Source organism: Carcharodon carcharias, chromosome 4 (genome assembly GCF_017639515.1).
Source record: "Carcharodon carcharias isolate sCarCar2 chromosome 4, sCarCar2.pri, whole genome shotgun sequence".
NCBI lineage: Eukaryota > Metazoa > Chordata > Chondrichthyes > Lamniformes > Lamnidae > Carcharodon > Carcharodon carcharias.
In genome coordinates, this window is record NC_054470.1 from 105,428,894 (window position 1) to 105,446,166 (window position 17,273).

Below are 17,273 nucleotides of genomic sequence, written 5' to 3' on the forward strand. Positions count from 1 at the left end.
CCAGACTAACATATTAGATTATTTGATCTTATTGGAGACAATGAAAGTCAAAAGACTTTCGATAAAATGGGCACTACTGATTCAACATTTAAACATTTCTCCCAGTTTTCATTTGCTCATCATCTAAAGTCAAAATTTCTCCTGTTGACACTTTCTAACATTCTGTGAAGTGCAGATAAAACCTTAACCAAGTATTGGGCTTCCATAGACATTTGGAAAGTTCTGCTTCATGGAGGCCACATAGAGTGTAGATATTTATATACACAGCAACTGTCTGGTCTGGAAAGTGGGTCAGTTTAGAATGCTATTCCAATTTTAGCCAGCGTATAATATGAATCAAGGAAGTTGGGTTTTCAGTGATGGAGCAGAGTGTTCACCTCTTTTCTATAATTCTCTGTGTCCTGTTTGTTATCCAGGTCAATATGGCATTCCCAAACCATGGTATTTTCCTTTCACCAAATCCTATTGGTGTGGAGACACGGTTCAGAACATTAAGCAGACTCCATCTGCTAGGAATGCAAATTCGCAGAGTAAGTGCCAGAGAATATTCTTTGAAATGAAGGATGTGTTCGCAAGATTTATTTTTTTTTGCTGCTGCTGAGCTTTTTTTTAAATAGCATTTCCATATTTCGCTTGGAGAATTTATTTCAAACGCTGATTAAAATAAGTGATATGCCCGAGAATGCATTAGGAAACGAGCCTGGGGTGCTGGAATCTGATGCTCCTTTCTCGAGCTTCACTGTTGCCAGGGGAATGGAGCACGCTCTGTCATGCGGGTTTCAGGCAATCCTGTACTCCCGTAAGCATCGCCTGGAAATGTAAAAAAATGGTGAGGAGTGTGATCATTTTCTGTTTTATATTCAGCCCCCTCCACCCTTTGAAGAATTTGCTGTTGATTTTCCCGTGAGTCCAAAATTTACCAGCACGTTCCAGAACTGACAGTTCGTGATTTTAGCAGTGAATGCTTCATGGATTCAGATATGACCTTTCTGTTCTGCTATTTTACCTTTCTTTTTTTGAATAGGGTTAATATTTCTGTTAAGAAAGGCAGTGGCTTAGTGGTATTGTCACTGGACTGGTATTCTAGAGACCCCTGGGTAATGCTCTGGGGACCTGGATTCGAATCCCATCACGGCAGATGGTGGAATTTGAATTCAGTAAAAACCTGGAATTAAAAGTCTGATGATGACCACATAACCATTGCTGATTGTTGGGGGAAAAAACCCATCTGGTTCACGAATATCCTTTAAGGAAGGAAATCTGAATGAGGGCAATTAGGGATGGGCAATAAATGCTGACCTAGCCAGCGATACTCATATCCCATGAATGAATATTTTAAAAAAAGGGCAAGAAATATCACATTTCACTTACTGAAGTGCAAGGAAAATCCTTCCAAACTGCTGATAAGCTCAAGACCCCATCAAGTGCCTCTTGGTGTCATAAAGTTCAATTGATTTTTGCTTCTCTTTTCCTTTCCCGTGTGCTCTATTCCCATGTAGATGTGTAGAGGCCAATATAAGTGAACAGAGATAAATGTCCATGGATCCTTCAAAGCTGGATATTCTGTTCAGTGGCACAGGCTTCTTTAGTTTAGTAAAAGCAGAAAATGCTGGAGAACACTCAGTGGGTCAGGCAGCATCTGTGGAGAGAGATACAGAGTTAACAGGCTGGATTTTCCCCACTGGGGGCAGGAAACAAGAGTTTCCAGTTGCTAAGCCCATCTCCCGGGGAAACAGCCACACTTTGGGGATTTCACAGAGCATTCGCTTCATTGGCATGAGGGCAGGTTTTCTGCTCAATTATGGGTGGTGAGTGGGCTCTCAAAGCTGGTGAGCCAATCAGAGGCCTTCCAGCATGACAGGAACAACAGGCTGTGGCGTAGGGCACTTCAACATGGAGGCAACTTCTCTCCAACCTCTTTACATCTTTAATTAAGAAAATGGATTAAGTAGCTAGCCCGCCACTGTGTCAGGTAGGGTGGGGTGGGGTGGGGAAGGGGAATGTGGAAGGCCCTTGACAGGGTGGTCTATGGCTGCCCTTGCACCTAGGTAGGGAATACAGGCCTCTAGGCCTGCCGTGGCCCCTGAGCTTGTTAGTGGCTGCCTGCCCTCCAGGTACCTAAACTGGCTCCCTCCAGTGTGGGAAAACGAGAGGTTGAATGGAAAATTTAGGCTGGATTTTCAACCTCCATCTGCCTCTGAATTCAACCTGGTGGGGGCTGAAATCCAGCTCGATGTTTCAGGTCAATGTTCTTTAAATTGCTGAGAAAAGAGACTTTTCTTTGTCAAAGCTTTTTGTCTTGTGCTCATCAGGACAATTTACAAGAATACCAATTTACATTGTATGAGAAGAGAGTGCTGATGTAGTATCAGACAGTATAAATTTGTTGTTTTCCCTTACATTGGTATTCTTGTGAATTGTCCTGATGAGTGCTAGACGAAAAGCTTCGACAAAAAAAGTATTTTTTTTCCAGCAATATTCAAGTTCTGTACAGTCAAACAACCATGCAATGTTCTTTCATGAGAATTCTGCTTCTCTCAGCAGAGATACTGCCTGACATGCCAAGCGTTTCCTGCAATTTCTGATTTTATTTAAGTTTCCAGCATCCCCAGTATTTTGCTGTTTTGTTTGGTAGATATTGGGTTGGATGAATTTCGGAGCAAGGCCTCTTGCGTGACTTTCTTGACTTTCTTTTTTTCTCTTTTTCAGTCTGCGTGGAAGAGGAGCCAAGTCACCTTAAACTCGGTGTCTCCATTCAAAACCTGGTCAAAATTTACCGCAATGGCAAGAAACTGGCAGTTGATGGGCTCAGTCTCAGCTTTTATGAAGGACAAATCACCTCTTTCCTGGGACATAATGGAGCTGGCAAAACTACCACTATGTAAGGGGACTGTGCGAGGAACGAGAACTGGCCAGTCGCTTTATGCCCAGAGCTAGATTAAAGCAGTTTTTGGGTTCAGTACAATCAAAGTTTGTATTTACGTATGGTCCCAGAACAGGTCACAAATACCTCTCAAAAAGTGTAGGTCTTGACTTTGTGTGTTACCGTACTTTGAGGGATAGCAAGTTGGTAACCTGTTATCCATCGCTCCCAATTTTTGTTTCCTTAGAGCTTGGGGCTGGATTTATGCTCCCCCCCCTCCCCGATGTGTTTGAAGGCGGGTGGGCATGCAGCCTTCCGCTCACCTGCACATCCACCCCCTACCTCTCTCCCCTTTTACGGGGTTGATGGAGGCATCAAGGGTTCCTCTTGAGCCTACTGAGATCCTTAAATGGCAATTATTGACCACTGAAGTGCCTCATCCTGTCCCTGCCGCTATTTTACCCTCAGCGGGAGGCCCATGCCAAGCGGGTAGCCTGGCAGCTTTTACTGGGTGAGCTGGCGTCAGGCAAGGGAGGGGGAGCCTCCTTTATGTGGCACCCCCATGCCCATCGGAGGCACTCCCCCATACATATTCATTCCCCACTCCCCCTTTAACCCTCCCCCAAGTCCTCTCAAACCTGGCCCCTCACCTCTCCTCGCTGAGGCCTGCTAGCCAGGGCCCACCAATACATCGGATTTAAGTCAGTCCAGCCTCCATAACCTTCTCCTCTTCAGGGCCTGCCTGTCGCCCCAGCAGTGGCCACTGCTCGAACCTGGTGCCTCTGGGACAACAGAGCTGCCGGCCAATTGGATTATCCGGGAGCTCTCTAAGGCGGGACGTCCTCCTCAGTTGGGGCGGAGGCCTTCCTCTTAGCTGAACACAAAATGGCTGTGGGCCAGCTGGCTTGCTTGTAGGGGGGGGGGTGCTTCAGTGGGAGGGTGGGGTGAGGAACTCTGCCCCTTAAAATTCAGCCAGTTCTTCATATTGGAAATCTTTGTGACAAATCCCAGAATAAAAACAGACAAGAATATACGGGGATTAAACTGACCCCACTCAAAAGGCTTGGATTTTATGTGTGTTATCAGCTATAGATTTTGTGAAAAGTGACTTTTTGAACCGAACTGTGGTTTTATTCAACTTGTAATATTGCTAACCCTTCTTTGGCAGGTCAATCTTGACAGGATTGTTCCCGCCCACCTCTGGAACTGCCTATATCCTGGGAAAAGATATCTGTTCCGACTTGGATTCCATTCGGCAAAGCCTGGGGGTGTGCCCGCAACACAATGTCCTTTTTGACATGTAAGTGCAGCTGGGAAGCTCTGTTGGTGAATTCCGAGCAGCTTTTTCATTTCTAGAATGGTCCCATTGCTCATTATATAATATATGTGAATGCTGTAGTCAGTGCAGACTCGCTGAAGTAGTTTGCCTCACTGAACATACCTAAAAGCTTCTGTTGTATTTCCATTTCAGTCTCTTTATTTTGTAATGTCGTCTAACGTCATTTTCAGATGCCAACACCCCCGCCCCCCAACTTCTCCCATTACCTATGCTCCAGAGATTTCTCTACAAAGTAATGATGGCTGAAACCAGTACCATAAAACCAGATATTGGTGACTTAATATGTGGTAAGGGTGAGACAGTACTCAGTGATAGCTTTGTTATAAATCCCAAATAATGATGCGACATGTGCCTGTAATGTTAGAAAATCGCACTTGACTCGTGTAAGTCTCAAGACTGCAACCACAGCGCATAATAATTCGCTTAAATTGTTGAAGTTTTAATACCATAAAAAGTACAAAGGAACCACACAGATCTTGAGGTTTCCAGACCTGATTCTCAGCCTGTGCTAATCTCAGTAGGATGGTGATTGGGTGTAACAATTGGCATGTGCATTCTTGGGCTAATGGTTTTCTGCTTCTGAGGACAATCTAGTGACTCATGCTTACAAAAGCAGGATTAGTATTGTCTATTATTTCCTCAGTATTGGATTAACTAGCTAAAACTGTCTTGTTTGACAGAATGAAGTTATGACTGCTTTGCTGAGGGATGTTAGTACCTGTGATCCTATAACACAGCAAGGGTATGAGCTTTCAGAATAGTTGGAAGTGAAAGGTGGGAGTGTGGGCGTGGTACAAAAAAAACAATTGAGCCCAGGCCTCTACTGGCTGCGTGTATGGTCTCCATCACACCCAGAAGCATCCCAGATCCTCAGATAGTCAAGGCATTTGTAAAATATTCCCTACCCTCATCCCCACTGACTGGCTGCACCCCTACAAACATTTGCCCTCTCTCTCACGCTTTCTTTCCCCATTCCAAGCACTGGAGCCATTAGGGTTTAGATTCAAAATGAGTGCATCTGTTGTATGAGGTAAAATGGGTGTAACAATGATAAATTTAGCAGTGGGAAGTCCTGTAGTCAATCTGGAGGTGGGACCCAGTGTACCTGGTGGTTGAAGGGAATAAGAGGACAACCCAGTCTTGCGAGCTGAAAACCAGATTAAAAAAAAGCAAACGTATAAAAGTGCTGTATTTTGTATCTTTAGTTCCTCATAAGACCCCTTTGTTACCTCTGTTATCTCCTGTTAGCTCTCCTTTAATTGCAGATTACTTCAAGCAGGAGTGTGGAAAGCCATCTTGTTTTCTTGCGTAGCTTCTGCTGAACACTGCAGGTTACTGTGACACATGCAAGGCTGACATTGCCTCCCTCCCCTCAGCTGAAATGAAGAGTTTGTGTGGCTTTAAGTATTTGGTGTTGCTTGATTAGCAAGCTCATTCATGCATCATGAGGGTTTCGAGGGCTAAACTCTACACTGATTTCAAAATTTAATCTCTAGCTCTCCAACAGTGCCTGATCGTGCTTTTTCCCCTGTATTTATTGACATACATTGAAAGTAAATGTTCAATCAGATGCCTTGTAACTGAAGACTGTTCTGAATTTCTAAGGCTTACTGTCGAGGAACATGTTTGGTTTTATGCACGGCTAAAGGGATTGTCAAAGAAAGAGGTGAAGGCGGAGGTGGAGCAGATGGTCTTGGATGTGGGGCTGCCTAGCAAACGCAAAGAAACAACCAACAAACTTTCAGGTGAGCCGTCCTTCTGTACCGGATAAGGACACTCAAACAATACTAATCCAATTGGCTCATTGACCTTTCTACCGGATAACTCTTTAATTGGCTTTTCTGTTTGAAAAAAAAATCTTCACTCAGTTGTATGAGGAAGAGCTTCTATCTGTCCTCCTTTAAGATGCTTCTTAAAAAGTTTCTCTTCCACCAAGCTTTTGCCCATCGACCCTAATATCTCCTAATGTGGCTCAGTGTCAGATTTTGCTGTTAAGCAAGTTGGGATGTTTTACTACGTTAAAGACACCATGTAAAATGCAAGTTGTTGTTGATAACAGAATTAAAGTTACTTTTACTAGTTTGAACCTTTGCTCCAATATCTGACGCTCACTGCTTAATTTAAAGTAGCATTCTGGATTTAAGAAATTTGATGCCATTTAACATCTTATATAGCTCAATAAGACTACCTCTCAGATGCTTCTTTTCCAGGCTAAAGAGCCTGATTTTCTCCAGTCTTTCCTCATAACTCTGAATCCTGGCACTTTGTGGCTCAGTCTCAGCGCTCTTCTCTGCACTGCCTCCAGTGCTTCAAGCTCCCTCTTGTTTCTAAGTGACCAGAACTGGACACAGTACTCAAGGTATGGTCTGACCAGAGCATTGTACAGGTTGGTCACTACTGTTACAGCTGTGTAGTTCCTTTGTTGATAGTTCCTATTCAATATTGCAATTTTATCCATCCCTATGTCAACACCACTCATGAAGCACATGTGCTACACATCTTCCTTCCCATTGTGTCGTACTTTACACTGCTTTCAATTTCGCTGTCCTATTTTTTTTAAAAAACTTATTCTGTAGTTTCTGTTCTGCTTTGTTCAATTCCACCATCCTCCCTGGTTTGATATTGTTTGTAAATGTAACCAGTTTGCACTGAGTTTAATATCCTAAGCCATTGCTGTAATTAGAAACAGTAACAGTCCCAACACCTGAGCCAAGGGGCAGCCAAATCAGTACCTCTATCCCTGCCTTGTCCCTCTTGTGCCCATTTCCCTATACCCTTTTCAGCCACGTTTTTATTTGTAGCCACATTTTACCCTGGAAAGACTGAACAGGCCAGACCTCTTTCCTCTGGAAAAGAAGGGGATTGATAGGGCAAGTTGTTTCCATTTGTTGGGAATCCAAAACTAAGGGCGAGAAATTTAAGATGGTCATCAAGAAACCCTGTTGAGAATTCAGGAGAAACGTCTTTACTCAGAGTGGTTCGAATGCAGAAATCATTACCACGTGGAATAGTTGAGATGGATATCATAGATGCATTTATTGGGAAGCTGGATAATTACATGGGGGAAAAATAAATAGGATATGCAGACGGGTTTAGATAAAGTCAGGTGGGAGGAGTTTCATATGGAGCAGAAATGGACTGAATGATAGAATGGCGGTTATATTAGTAGATGAGTAATCCAGTGGTCTGGACTAATAATCTGCAGAGACATGGGGCAGGATTTACATTCTGTGGGTTGGAGGTTGGCGGGGGGGTGCGCTTGACCCGATCGGGCGTAAAATAGCGTGTGATGACTGATTCCAGTCGTCGGGCGAGCATCCTGATGTCATCGAGCACTTGTGCGATATTTCGGTCGACGGGTGCGAGCGAGAGTTGGCAGCACGCCCGCTGACAATTCAGAGGCCTATTAAAGCCCTTAAACAAGTAATGGAAGGCAATTTTTCACTGCCCGTCCAACCTTAAGGTTGGTGGGTGGGTGAATTGGCCAGGCGGCCTTTACATTTTTTATGAAACCTCAGGGGATGGGGTTTCCAACAATGATTTTAAGAAATAAAAGTTTCTAGACAATTTTTAATATGTTTCTGCTTTTGTTACTGAGTTCTTTGTTGGGACACGTTTTTAACGTTTTTAAAATCGTTCTTTTTTATTGTACAATTGTTCAGCTCCCTCAGGCAGCTCTGTGCCTTCAGGAAGTTTTCAGTGCGCACTCCCTCGTGCATGCCCAGACTTTTGCACTTGCCCTCCTCCCCCACACCCCGGCAACGCTGAGCTCCTCAGCGCGTCTTTTACTCTACCTGGCTGTTAATTGACCAGCCAGTGTGAAATCGCGGTCGGGGTCTGATTGTGTGTGGTGGACCATTTTGCGGCTGCTCCCTGGCCCGCCTGCCACACACACCCAACAACCAGAAAATCCTGCCCATGAGTTCAAATGTCACCATGGCTGCTCGGGGAAACGTAAATTCAGTTAATTAAACAAAATCTTAGTATTGGTAATGGTGACTATGAAGCTACCGGATGGTCGTAAAACTCATCTGGCTCACTGATGTCCTTCAGGGGAGGAAATCTGCCACTCTTAACCGGTCTGGCCAACACGTGACTCCAGACCACAGCAACATGGTTGACTCTTAACTGTCCTCTGAAATGGGTCACTTAGTTGTCGCTGAAGGTAGCCCACCACCACCTCGAGAGCAGTTAGGGATGGACAATAAGTGCTGGCCTAGCCAGAGATGCACACATTCCGTGAATGAATTTTTAAAAAAATGCTGGCATGCAACGGTTGGGCTGAATGACCTGCATCTACATGGTATTTACTGAATAATCCTATGAATTCTCACAGCGTTGAGCTGAATTAGTCATCTTTTGTGTGGAATTTTATCAGATGCTTTCTGGAAGGTTTAATGTAGGGTTGTCACTCAATCAAATAAAGGATGTTATTGAGGCAGGATATCTCCCCTGTGTAGACTGCTATTTACTATCTATTTGTTGTACATTGCTACACATTAATGAGGCATAAAAGCAATCATTGAAATGTTCCCCGTGAGCAATTCTCCTTTTGGTTATCCTTCCTGGCTTGTGGTGGTGAAAGTGTCAATGGCTGTATATTCCTTCTTGGTTGCCAGGAAGCAATTTTATATTTTTTGCATTGACATATTTACCTGTGGGTGGGTAGGTGGTATACTAGCCTGCCTCCATTGGACATCTCCATTTATTGGCTCAGCTAAAAGCTGGAGCTTGGCTTGGAGTTCCACTCTGTAGCCTCACCCTGTATGCTTGAGCAATTCCCTCCTCAAAATGCAAGTCAACATGCCAACTTAGTTCCAGCTGTCAGTTTTATGAAGTGTTGGAGGTCTGCTGCCAAGAGGCTACACAGTTATTATTTCCTCAGTTGCTCACTATACTGGCTGCTGGTTCCCTTCATTAAGGTTATTAAAGTTCAATAGCAAAATGGTAACAAGACAGACCGCCTTTCCGCTTTTAAAAAAAATTTTCACTTTGGTCAAAGCACTTCTTTTATATTTAGAGCCAAATTGTGCAGTTTTGGTCATTACGTCGCCACATATTTTATATGTTTTGAACGTCTCATTTTCTCTCGCTACCAATTTTCCCCCTTTTCTGAAAGCAATGGTCCCTCACGAAGGTGGAAATCAGTGGATTTAGTTTAGTGGGGTATCCTATCATAAAGGTAATGTTATTATACTAGTAATCCCGGGGCCTGGATTATTAATCTGGAGATGAGTTCAATTCCCATCATGACAGTTGGGGAATTTAAGTTTGGTTCATTAACTAAGTCCGGAATAAAATGTTCGTGTCAGTAATGGTGACCGTGAAATTACCAAATTGTTGTAAAATCCCATCTACCCTTTAGGGAAGGAGTCCTGCTATCCTTACCTGCTTTGGCCTATATGTGACTCCAAACCCATGTGGTTCCAAAGCAGTGGGGCTGACTCTTAGCTGCCCTTTGAAATGGCCTCGCAAACCTCAGTTGTATTCAAGAAGAAGGCTCACCACCCTCTTCGCAAGGACAAATGGGGATGGGCAATAAACAGTGGCTTTGCTAGTGATGCCCACATCCCATGAATGGATAATTTAAAAAAAAACATTCTGGGTACCCTCTGGTGTTAAATCATTTAAAAGCCAGATGGTGAAGTAGGAAACCAGAAGCCAATCCTTTTACTTAATACTAGTTTCATTTACAGGATGCAACATTGTCTACCTCCTCTGTAACCAACACCCAGAAGCCTCTCTTTCTACTCTTTTGAGTATACCAAATAAACAAATGAACTAATAATCTAATTAACGACCTTTTAAAGAGGCACTGTAACAAAAATCTAAACTTTAAAGGAAACTTATCAAACTATATCAAAATGTCAGTCTTCCTTTATGTGTGCCCAAGATACTCAATCAATCAATACCCTCCACCTGTATATCCTTAACTTTAATAATACAATTAACAAGTCATTAACATCTGGTACTATGCCCAAGTGACCATTCTTTCTGTGTGAACTTTGACAGTGACTGTCGGATGGCTATTTAGGAGGCAGGAGTAAACTGAACCTCCCCCCCCTCCCCCTGAGATCCACATATAATAGGAGCCACTATATAGCAAACAGAAGCAGGAGTCTTGAGGAGTTTTTTGTTTTTTGTTCCTCCTTCCTCACCCAGTGCACTAAAGCCATGTGCAGTGCCATTATTGTTGTCCTGATCCAGATCAGTGAAATCGCAGTTCCAGTGTTAAACCTGGGACTTCCTTGGTACTGAATGCACATAGCATTGTTTCGGATTTTACAGCACAACCACGTTAGTATTTATACCCCACACAAGCCTCCTCCTACATTTGTCTCACCTTATCAACATAACCCTCTATTCCTTTGTCCGTTTTGTGCTTCTCCTTAAACGTACCTATGCTATTTGCCTCAATGTGCTGGTGAGTTCCACATTCCCACCACTCTGAGCATAGTAGTTTCTCCTGAATTCCTCATTAAATTTATTAGTTGCTGCCTTATATTTATGACCCTTAATTTTTTGACTCCTCACAAGTGAAAGCATCAGGGTATCAACTATTTTGTGGACATGGATTTTCAGATAGCTCACCAAAAGGATCAACAGTGAATGGGGGCAGGGGTGTTTGTGATGTGCAGAGGGAGGTTGAACAGAACCAAACACTGTGTTAGTTGTCTCTGCTCAAACCTCAGCAGAGCATATTTAACTGTACCAGATGTAAGGCCAAGTTTGATCTCTGGTGGGATGATTTTGCTGATCCCAATTGTAGCCTCTCAGGATTTCTGAGTGGGGTTATTAAGAGCCAGAAGTCTGAAAATTCCTCAGTTCTGAGGCTGGGGATGTCCCGCTGTCTGACAGATGGAGGAAGAATTTGGAGCGTAACCCAGCTGCTTCAGTTTCTGCCCCTTTTATTTAATATTGCACTCTTCCACCAGAACTGGAAGCAGGCACTAATGAGCCCATTCTTCCATGTGTAAGCATAAGTGAAAGAGGCAAGACTGTCAGGGTAATATCACCCCCCCAAAATCTCACCCAGCCCTGCCTCAATGCCGTCTATCCTGCTGTGAAGCCAGACCTTGATTCTGGTGGAGCTATAGCCCAGCACTATATAAAAGGTCACTTTCCCCATGACTGTTGATTGTAGATTTTACTACTGGGAAAAAGGGCAATATTTGAAATTGCCTATTTGACAAATGTTTCCAGATCTTTGGTGGGATAGTTGCAACTCTTAACTTGCTGCTATGAAGTCCTGTTCCCCACACCCAATAACTGAGACAGGAATACCAGAGGCAACAAAACAAAAGCCCCTGTTGTGCAAATTAGCCTGACATGCAATTTTGCATGAGCTCAGGAGCATAAACCTGGAATAGGCAGAAGTTCCATCCTGGGCCTTAGATCCTCACTCATGAAGCCAGTTGAGGAATTTGAAGCCCAACTCTCTCTTAACTTGTAAACTTTGGCAGGTTATGACAGTGTTGTTCCCTTCAAATTCATCACTTGTCTGTTACTTACCTTCAAATGGAAATTAATGTGTTAATTTTGTTTTATTTCAAAGGCGGGATGCAACGTAAACTTTCAGTGGCTCTTGCGTTTGTTGGCGGCTCAAAAGTTGTCATCTTGGATGAACCAACTGCTGGAGTTGACCCTTACTCCCGCCGAGGAATATGGGATCTTTTGCTTAAATATCGCCAAGGTAAGCTCACAGCATAGCCTGAAGTGGAAGAACACGATGCTTTAACTGACAAATGCTATTGTGAAATATAGAAGATCTATTGCAATGAAGGAACTTCATTTTTGCGATGAGTCTTTTAGATTAGTCCTGTTTGAAAGCTAAAGGGGAATCACTGTAGACCAAGTCAGCTACAGTAACTGGAATCCAGCTTGGGTTTCCTGCAAGCGCCATGTTAAAGTGAATGCATGCCATGAATGTGAGCTCATTGCACAGGGTACCGCATGTTGAAGCTTCGATGCTTTGTGAATAGAATGCCTGTCATGACCTCCTTGCCATGCACTGGGTGCCTCATGTTACCACAAGAACACAAGAAATAGCAGCAGGCATAGATCTTGTGGCCCATTGAGCCTTTTCTGCCATTCACTTCTAGCATGGCTGACCTTGGGCTTTACTCCACTTTCCTGCCAGCACCCTGTATTCCTTGATTGTCTGAGAGACCCAAAATCTGTCATCCCAGCCTTATATATATAGTCAATGATGGAGCATCAAAAACCTTCTGGAATTCCAAAGATTCACAACCCTTTGAGTGAAGTAATTTCTTCTCACCACAGCCTGACTGTTCCCGCTTGTTTTAGATTCCCTGTGTTAGGGGGGAATTAAATATATATATGAAAAAAAGAGAACACAGTTAGAATTTGCTGAACATACTTAAAATCTCCAGGCTGCGATTGATGCTAAACATATTAACAGTTGAGGATAAACAGATGGACATTGCACACAAAGAGGCTTTGAGTGGAGGGGGTACCCTCTTCACCTGACCAGTGGAAATGGTCTCTCAGCGTCGACCCTGTCAAGCCCCTTCAGACTCTTGTATGTTTCAATGAGATTACCTCTCATTATTCTAAACTCCAGAGAATGTAAGCCCAATTTACTCAGCCTCTCATCATAGGACAACCCCCTCATCCCAGATACTAATTTAGTGAACCTTTGTTGAACCGCCTACAATGCAAGTTCACCCTATCTCAAATTTCAAAGATGTTGGAAACTAGCTGCACTTTATAACTTTTTGAAGACAGGGCTTGATAAAACAGCATTTATATAAGCAATATCAATTTTTTTTTCGTTCCTGGGATGTGGATATCGCTGACTAGGCCAGCATTTATTCCCCATCCCTAATTGCCCTTTAGAAGGTGGTGGTGAGCTGCCTTCTTGAACACCTGCCAGTCTATGTGGTGTAGGAACACCCAAAGTGTCGTTAGGAAGGGAGTTCCAGAATTTTGACCCAACGACAGTGAAGTAATGGCAATGTAGTTCCAAGTCAGGATGGTGAGTGACCTGGAGGGGAACTTACAGGTGATGGCATTCCCATGCATCTGCTGCCCTTAGATGGCAGCGTACGCAAGTTTGGAAGGTGCTGTCTAAGGAGCCTCAGTGAGTTGCTGCTGTGTACCTTGTACATGGTATACACTGTTGTTGCTGTTTATCAATGGTGGAGGGAATGGATGTTGAAGGCGGTAGATGGGGTGCCAATTAAGAGGGCTGCTTTGTCCAGAATGCTTAATGCTGTTATTTAAGGGGTTAGCCAAATTGACACCCGGATACCATGGTTTAATAAGAGAGTGAGAAACATACAAACTTTATCATTATTTTTGGTTTGAATATAACATTAGTAGCACTCATGCCTTGGAGCCAGAAGGTTGTGGGTTCAATTACTGCTCCAAAGACTTCAGCATAGAAATTTGAGCTGACACACTAGTGCCGAAGTCAATGGACTTCGGAACGGCTCGCCGCATTTTACGGCCCCTCCCCCGCCGAAACGGGGCCGTAAAATTCTGCCCAGAGGCTCTGTCTGCTCAGCTGGTCGTAGGAGATCCCATGTCACTGTTTCAAAGAAGGGCAGAGGAATTCTCCCAGGTGTCCTGGGCAATATATATCCCTCAGCCAGCATCACTTAAAAAAACAGATTATTCAGCCATTATCATAGTGCTGTCTGTAGGAGCTGGTTGTGCACAAATTATTACAGTGGCTTCAAAAATATTTCATTAGATGTAATGCGCTTTGCAATGTCCTGAGGTCATGAAAGGCGCTGTATAAATGCAAGTCTTTCTAGATTTCTAAAGCTCTTGCTGCATATTGCCAGGACTGAATTGCAATGAATCCAGTCCCTCCCGCTTGAATTCTTTGGATCTTTCCCTGGTCTTTCATGAAAATTAATTAAAAGCATAGGAATTGGCTGATAGATGATTTAACATTTGCCAATATTGATGTAAGTGTTTTCAGTACTAATGAGTTATTGAAAGAAGGCTTTAAGTGCCAAGGAATGGTGTAGAAATCAGAAACCACACTCCAACTTGAAACAAAGGCTTTGTCAGGATATACAAACAAGTTAATATATTCGGCCTGTGAGCCAAGTACTAAGGACGTGCTTATAAACTTCAACCGTGTTTGGTTTAAATCAGGGTAAGATGCATTTATTTGCTTACAATGATTATCATAGTAGATAGTGTATGATAATCTTGTGGGAATATTACACCCTTATTGAAAGATGTACAGGTAACCATGCACTTTTACTGAGTGATGGTAACAAAAAGAGTTTTTTTTACTGAGTGATGATCCACGGTTGATTACAGTCATTATTTTCAAGCCTGTGGATTTATACAAGGTGACTTCAGGGGAGCAATGAATGCTAAGTTATGTTGAATTGGGAAATATCTACATCTATTTTCTTTCCCAGGTCGGACCATTATCCTCTCCACGCATCATATGGATGAGGCAGATATGCTGGGAGACCGGATTGCCATTATTTCTAATGGCAAGCTATGCTGTTGTGGATCATCGCTGTACCTAAAGAACCAATTGGGAACAGGCTACTACCTCACCCTGGTCAAGAAAGATTTGGAGCCATCTCTCAGCTCCTGCAGAAACAGTAGCAGCACCATGTCATATTTGAAGAAGGTAAATGACACTTAAGCAGTATTACATCAGATGTAGGGCACAGAAACAGGGCATTCAGCCCAACCAGTCCCTGCTGCCATTGATGCTCCACTCAAGCCTCCTCCCATCTTTCCTCATCTAACCCTATCAGTATAATTCTTTATTCCCTTCTCCCTCATATGCTTATCTAACCTCTCCTCGAATGCATCAATAGGATTTACTTCAGCCACTCAGTGTGGTAGTGAGTTCCACATTCTCATCACTCTCTGGGTGAAGAGGTTTCTTCTGAATTCCCTTTTGGATGTTTTGGTGACTATCTTATATTGAGGACCACTAGCTCTACCCTTTCCTACAAGTGGAAACATTTTCTCTGTCTACTCTATCAAAGCCTTTCATAATTTTAAAGATTTCTATTAGGTCACCCCTCAACCTTCCCTTTTCAAGAGAAAAGAGACCCAGAGATACATATCCTCTTCTGTTGAGTATACTCTGCATTCCTGGTATTCTCCTTGTAAATCTTTTTTTTTTTGCATCCTCTCCTGTGCCTCTGTATCTTTTTTATAATATAATGGTGAATGTGCAACAATGGATTGTTGCTGTCTCCATGTTAACTCATTGGATTGATGGGTATCCACTCTGTTGGCCTCTTTCACAGGAGGACAGTGTTTCTCAAAGTAGCTCTGATGCTGGGCTTGGCAGTGATCAAGAAAGTGATACCATAACAATAGGTAAGCAAAACCTAACGAATACCAGTTAAGCAGACCTGCTTAGAATGAGCAGCTCACATACATGAGCAGCTAAATGGCACAGAGCATGTTGCTATTACTTGGTAGTTATAGTGTTTCTTCATTTCTATCATGGAGAATATACTTGATGCAGGTTAGACATTTCCTCAGTAGAGAGAGATGGGGATCATGTCACGTAGGGCTTCTCATTCGGCCTTGCAGCTAAAGTTGACGAATGTTAGTTGCGTAACGGGGCCAGTAATTTGCCTGCCCGATATCTCGGTTGGGCATGATCTCTGCTCCTCCTGGCTTCACAACACTCCTTCTGGCTGTGACCTCGCCTTTAACCAGAGGAAGATGTGGCCTTTTGAACCCATTCCTTTAAGGGATTATTAAAGAAATAACAATAATGCTGATGCAATTGATATTGTCCAGGATGTGCTTCACTGGTATCGAATAATTCATGAATAAATCCTTGTTTTTGCTTTTCATTTTCCAGATGTTTCAGCCATTTCTAATCTGATCTTGAAACACATCCCCAAGGCTCGCTTGGTTGAAGATATTGGCCATGAACTGACATATGTGTTACCTTATGAGGCTGCTAAGGATGGGGCTTTTGTGGAACTTTTCCATGAGATCGATGATAGACTGTCTGACCTTGGAATTTCCAGCTATGGGATCTCCGACACGACCCTGGAAGAAGTAAGAATTTCAGTTTCTCTGTTGCGTATTTTGTTTTACCCCAAACATCAGCTGTTCAGGCAATCAGCAGTGACGAGGACAACGTTTGGCTACACTTTAAGTCACTATATTGAAAATAGTGCAGTTAGGGTGTCCTCTGATAGATCGTTTGTTTAGTTAGCGTTGGAATTTGGAGCTATTCAGAATATGTGACCGTGTCTGAAGTCAAATCAGTGCTGAATTAGCTGATTTCAGCCTAGGCGGTTATTGTTGGTTCTTAGACTTATGTGAGGCACTCTCAGCTGCAGTTTACACTTCAGGTAGCCATCCAGTGTCTTTTATTGAGAGTTTTGTGTGAGGGCAGAATTTGGACTCATCTGTGATGACCTCATTGTCAAATATCCTGACAACACTCACTGTTGACACGTGAGGATCTGTCGCTTGGTGTGGAAAAGGAAAGTTGATAGTGCCTAAGGTATGGACCCCAATTTGAATTCTGAGGAGTTATGTGGAGAAAATTCAAGGGGATTTCATTTTGAAGGATATAGGGGAGAATTTTTTAGCTCGGCAGGCGGGCACACGCCCAACCCAGTCGAGCGTAAAATGATGCGTGATGACATCGGGCGAGCGTCCCTACATCAGCATGCACTCAAGCGATATTTCGGTTGGCGGGCGTGCACTGGAGTCAGCAGCACACCCGCCGACAATTAAAAGGTCTATTAAGGCCATTAAAAGCTAGTTGAGAGGAAGTTTTTGCTGCCCTTCCAACCTTGCTGTGTGGGCAGGCAAAAAGGCCAAGAGGGCTTTACATTTTTTAGGAAACCTCATCCACGGGCGGGATGAGTTTTCCAAGAGCAAAAAAAAAAATAAAAATTTTAAAATTTAATTAATAACATGTCCCTGCTCGTGTGACAAAGTCACATGACAGGACATGTTCTATAACATTTTAAAAATCTTTATTCTTTATTTTGAAAAAAGTTCATCTTCCTGAGGCACCTCTTTGCCTCAGGGAGCTTTTCCGGTGCACACCTGCTGCATGTGCAAAGTTCACGCTGGCCC

At 43.2% G+C, this 17,273-nt stretch overlaps 1 protein-coding gene across 3 annotated transcripts in view; it reads left to right on the forward strand.

Moving 5' to 3' along the window:
• Positions 1 to 17,273, forward strand: part of LOC121277075 (phospholipid-transporting ATPase ABCA1-like) — a 164,167-nt gene that overhangs the window by 96,642 nt on the left and 50,252 nt on the right. For all 3 annotated transcript variants that reach the window (XM_041186029.1, XM_041186030.1, XM_041186031.1), the window contains 8 exons: positions 417 to 530; positions 2,710 to 2,881; positions 4,032 to 4,163; positions 5,808 to 5,947; positions 11,758 to 11,895; positions 14,609 to 14,829; positions 15,464 to 15,536; positions 16,033 to 16,235. In XM_041186029.1, coding sequence (XP_041041963.1) covers positions 417 to 530; positions 2,710 to 2,881; positions 4,032 to 4,163; positions 5,808 to 5,947; positions 11,758 to 11,895; positions 14,609 to 14,829; positions 15,464 to 15,536; positions 16,033 to 16,235 — 1,193 coding nt within the window. The remainder of the gene's footprint in view (positions 1 to 416; positions 531 to 2,709; positions 2,882 to 4,031; positions 4,164 to 5,807; positions 5,948 to 11,757; positions 11,896 to 14,608; positions 14,830 to 15,463; positions 15,537 to 16,032; positions 16,236 to 17,273) is intronic.